This window comes from Coprinopsis cinerea (genome assembly GCF_000182895.1).
Source record: "Coprinopsis cinerea okayama7#130 chromosome 10 map unlocalized cont3.10, whole genome shotgun sequence".
Classification (NCBI taxonomy): Eukaryota; Fungi; Basidiomycota; class Agaricomycetes; order Agaricales; family Psathyrellaceae; genus Coprinopsis; species Coprinopsis cinerea.
The window spans coordinates 324,361-329,108 of record NW_003307535.1 but is presented as its reverse complement, the minus strand read 5'-3'; the positions used below and the strand labels follow the sequence as shown (position 1 = coordinate 329,108).

General features: G+C 50.6%; 1 protein-coding gene across 1 annotated transcript; it reads left to right on the top strand.

Annotated features, from left to right (window-relative positions):
* Positions 1-367: 367 nt before the first annotated feature.
* Positions 368-3,589, top strand: CC1G_15254 (hypothetical protein; the record flags this gene model as incomplete). Its single annotated transcript, XM_002910300.1, has 15 exons — positions 368-526; positions 835-916; positions 975-1,058; positions 1,195-1,283; positions 1,508-1,530; positions 1,712-1,855; positions 2,018-2,066; positions 2,186-2,213; positions 2,311-2,462; positions 2,576-2,626; positions 2,735-2,832; positions 2,983-3,029; positions 3,110-3,242; positions 3,419-3,452; positions 3,488-3,589. 15 exons carry the CDS (start codon positions 368-370, stop codon positions 3,587-3,589), a joined length of 1,275 nt encoding a protein of 424 aa, XP_002910346.1.
* Positions 3,590-4,748: the final 1,159 nt, after the last annotated feature.

The window sequence follows — 4,748 nt, the reverse complement described above, 5'->3', positions numbered from 1 at the left end:
AAATCACCCAGTATCTAAGCGATGTCCTCCACCGTGCCACACACAGAGCACAAGAAGAGCTCAACCCCCTTGATAATCACATCCCTCATCCCCACTCGCATGAACCCGATAGGTGACAACTGACAAATGAAAAGTATCCGAGAGGTCAAGCGACCCTCGTCAAATCGCCTTTATTACTCGATTCATGCACTTTTACCCCAGATTGCGATGGCGACATCAGCCATTGACGTTGATGGTGGCGGGGATAGTTGGTACGAGACCCGACCTGGGGCTTAATTTCCCTGTTTCGATAGAGTGGTAGGCTTTTTTGGGATTCTCGATCGCCTCAAGCAGCCAATGCGTGAACAGTCCACAGCTAGGGTTCAGCATGACCGTCTGGTTGCGCCCGTTTTTCCGTTTCTGGTACAAGCAACCGCACGGAAGTAAATGTGCTGTATTGGATACTCGACAGCGAACAACGTGTTCCAAGCGCTTGACCTACGCAATACGCATCCTAATTCTGGTCGAGAAAACGTGTTCAGCACGAGTGAGAAGTTCTTCCAGCGGAATGATGACAACTACGCACAGTCGTCTTTAGCCATTCTCGCGTTGGGACTGTATAGCTGACGTCTTCTTCTCTGCGCTCGTCCGCTTCCACGGCTTAGTTTCTGTAAATCCGGGGAAAGGTTGGACGGGTGATCGAGAGTTACACTTCCCCTTCCCTGGCGAGACTTGCGAGACGATCATCTGGTACTCTTTTCAGTTTGATGGGACCTATCGAGCTTTATACTCACTTCCATACACTTGCCTTTTGGATAATTGAATTAGGCAGAGAAAGAAAGACAGGGCCCAAAGCCGCCGATCTGCTCCTTGGTGAAGATAGGCGCTTTAGACGGATATGCGCCTCTTAAGGTAGTCGAGGACCAAATTGGGGGAGGTGGGCAAGCGCAAGAATAGTATGCCCAATGATTGGTGGTTTTAATAAACAAATTTAGACGGTGGCGGCATAAACGGAGGTTTGTCGAAGGAGGATCGTAAAGTGTGGCTCGAAAGGCTCGAAAGGCTCCTCCAAGGTTTTGGTGAGATAGGACGAAAAATATACTTTCGATCGTTCTCGAGTGAATACAGAGCGTCGCGTATGGCAATAACCGAGAAGAAAAGAACGAAGGTGTAGCGTTTCGGCCGCCGTTGAAGATTGTCGACCCTTTGCCCTAGGAAGTACACTCGACAAAGGAAGCTTTGCGACAGAAGACCATTGGCGTATCTTCAACACCAGATTCGGTCAGTCTAGCCGCAAGAAAGGGGTGCGATATGCTTTTCTGAAAAAAGATAAGGCGCAGAAAACAGTCGGCTACGAAAAGCTGGAGTCCAGCATTCAGAGGGGAGCATGAACACGTTTTCGGCTGGAACACGGACGCCTCATGTCCACAGCGATGACTCTCCTTGTGTGAGCCAGTTGGTACACCGACTAGTTTCCAACTGTGAAGAGGACATGAGGCCAGCTTTGACTCTGTGAAGACTGTAACAGGAAGTAGAGGAGCGGTTCTTTGGGTGAAGGCGAGAGTAGCGGGTGATCGAGGAGCGCAAAACGTGTATCGACGTCATTCGCCTTCGACGAGTGCAGCTTTCGCCAGTAGTCGGATCTGAACACACGATGCAAAGCAAGGTTCGCGGTCACCAGAACGGAAGAAAGATTTGATTCGAGTTCATTGACAGTTAGAAACGAGGCTAGAGGCACAGCCAAACTCCAAGGAAGCACCACGGAAACACCCAATACCGACTTCGCAAAGCGAGGGATTTTCCAACGGGGAAAGGAGGAGCACGATCGGTCACCCCCACCTCAGACTATGCGCACCAACGAGAAACAGGGTTTGCAGTAAATTGGTGATTGCTGGATACTTTGGAGAGCCACTCCAGAGGCCATCGTCCGGAGCAACAGCGACGGGTGAAGAGGACTGCTGTGAATGTCCAGATGGTACCTTCACCGTGGCATCGGAAGCTACCGATCGCAGTGGAGGGATCTAACGATGCCGTGTAGAACATGGGTAGATGGCTGCCTCGTTGTTGATCACTTCCGCTCCTGGACCGTTCGGAGATTAGATCACACGGATGTTAATGGACAATGCAACGTGTTCGATGATAACAGCGTTTAAACTGCTTCATGGGATGCGTTTTGACTAGGGTCTCGACGGAGGTGTTTGTACAGGCGCTGCTTCGCAGTGGCGAAGAGGAAGGTAAAGTCCAACAGAGAGGTAGAGGAAGGGCTGTGTCGCCTGGAAGACAATACTCCAGTGTATTCTGTGCTGAGATGTTGACAGTTAATCTCCACAGAGAAGCGATCCGAAGGTTTGCAGAGCGCCTGGAAGGCTTCGTGGAGCCGTATCGTTCTGATGAGGGAATCAGTCAACCTCTTCAAGTTGAGTCTGGGCCTTCGCAGAGGAGAAACAGCTATCAGAAGCATGAACACTCTCTACTCTTTTCAGGTGAGATTATTCCGGGTGGAAATGAAATGTCGCAAGAGGATGGTTCTTGCGAGTGGCAAAGTGTTGATTGGCGAGATGTTGGACCCTGTATCGGAGAGACTCAGAGTTTCTAGAAAGACGGGTCGACGGAGAAGTTGCGAGCAAATGTTCACTCGCTGGCCATGGTGAGAGAACTCGTGTTTTCGCTGTGCATTCGCGAATACGTGTCGCCAAAGACCAGACAGACCAGCACCCGGAAGTCGAGAACCACATTAACTCTTGACCATTATCAGGATATAGATGAGATAACCCAGAGCGTTGCAGATGAAAAGATGAAAAGAAGGATTAAACACGTTATTCCTGAACTGGACGATGGGCGGTCTGGTGTCTGGTGAGGTGGCAATCTCCGAGAGCCTAAATGGGATGTCAATACTTTGGGCCAACGTCATATTGTAGACGCGGACTGTATCGATGCTCGCACCTCGTATATTGGTCACTCCCAATCGAATATGACCTTTTCGAGAACTGAATTGCTTGACAGTTCAACCCAACTCAGGAGTTGGAAGGTCGAAGGTGGACTGCCACTTTGTAGGGCAGGTGGCACGAAGTTACCCAGTTACTGTCTGCACTGTTTTAGCTTTGGGCGTTAAGGCATGAAGTATAAATAGACGTTGTGAAAGAGGAGGAATGGAAGAAGAACCAAGCAAGGCGTCCCTCGACTTGGAAGTTCATGTTCAAGCGACGCGGTGAACGCGGCCACGTGCACGTCACGTTCATCAGTTTAAGCGCCCGCGCCGGGCGGTCCGTTTTTGGTCCGTTGCAGTCTCGATCCTCGACTGGGCTTGTTCCCCCTTTCTTTCGTTCGTCGACGACCCACCCTGTTACACGGCAGCTAATACGAGGTCTATCAACGGTGGGTAATGATTATGAAAATATTCCATTCAGCTGAAGTCTTCTGGTTCGCATCGTGTACCCAGCGGCCGTCGCACAGAAATAGACTGGACTTTGGACGTATGTACTCTTCAGGCTGAAGCCGTGCTCTCCAGATCCATACTCGCCCTCACTATCTGCGCTTGACTTGCTTGTGTGGGCGCACAACGATCACGTTTCCTCCTGTACCATCGGGGGCGGCAAACCAACTCGGATAAAAGTGGACCTTATGGATCCCGACCCAGCAATCTGGAGCGCCACCAGAACACTCTGAATCGTACGCAGGTCATTTCAATGTCCTCACCTATTGCTCAATAATCCTTGTGACATTGTTGTTAAATCGCCTTGTGTTCAGGTGAGCTATAGATGCCTACATAATCGACACTGTGTTATGATCTTGGCTCATTTCGAGGGACTCTGCGACAGGTTTTGAACATTGATAGGGACTTTCTATCAAGGAGATAACCCTCTATCATTCGGATCTTGGTGCTGCACCCGTCCACTTATCTGGTCAGGCTACGACGAGCCCTGGGGCCTCGCATCGAGCGCACAACTGGGGGCTCCTGCGCATAGTAGCAGCGGTCTCGCTAGGATTCGCATGTGCACTCTTTTCTGTGTCCCAGGAGCCGCTCTGAGCAACAACCAGCCGGTCCACCTCATATCGTAAGGTAACTGCTCTTGGAATACCTTCACTCGAGGATATCACAGGACTCTTATCTCCTGAAACTCTGTTTCCCCGAGCCAGAATCCAACGACACTTCCGAGTCGACTCCATATCACACGGGCGTAATGGTGAATCTTCAAGCTGCTACTGCCGGCATACTCTGTGAAAGGGACACGGTTGACTCGGAAAACCCTTGTCAAGATTATTCAACAATCGCACCTCGCTCTTTTCTCCCTTCACAACTCACATCCAACCCGGCGGCCAATTCAAAACCCTTCGAGTCGAATTGACCCACCCTCCCCCTCTCGTATTTTCGTCCCATACTCGCCCTTCTTTAGGCTCTCTTACATCCATATCGGGTGCCCCGCGTCCAAGTGCAACGACTATGCTTTCCCAGGAAGCGCATTTCTGGTTTGTCGACAAAATAAGCGCCCGTCCTCTACCTTGGGTCGAATAACGTCGCCCTGCCGTTGAACTGCAAGTCAGCGCCCACATCCAATATTATCACAAATACCCCTCCTCGTGTCCATTCCCGCTGTCAACCGACTTCACCGTCTGCAACTGACGCCACTCGACACTTTCGAACATAATGCTGCGGCACTAATGCCAGCCTCCGTTCCATCACCACTCGACGTTCTGAATCTTACATACATACCCTGCTCGACGATCATTGTCCAATATCTAAAAATACAACTGGCAGTCTGGCCTATCTC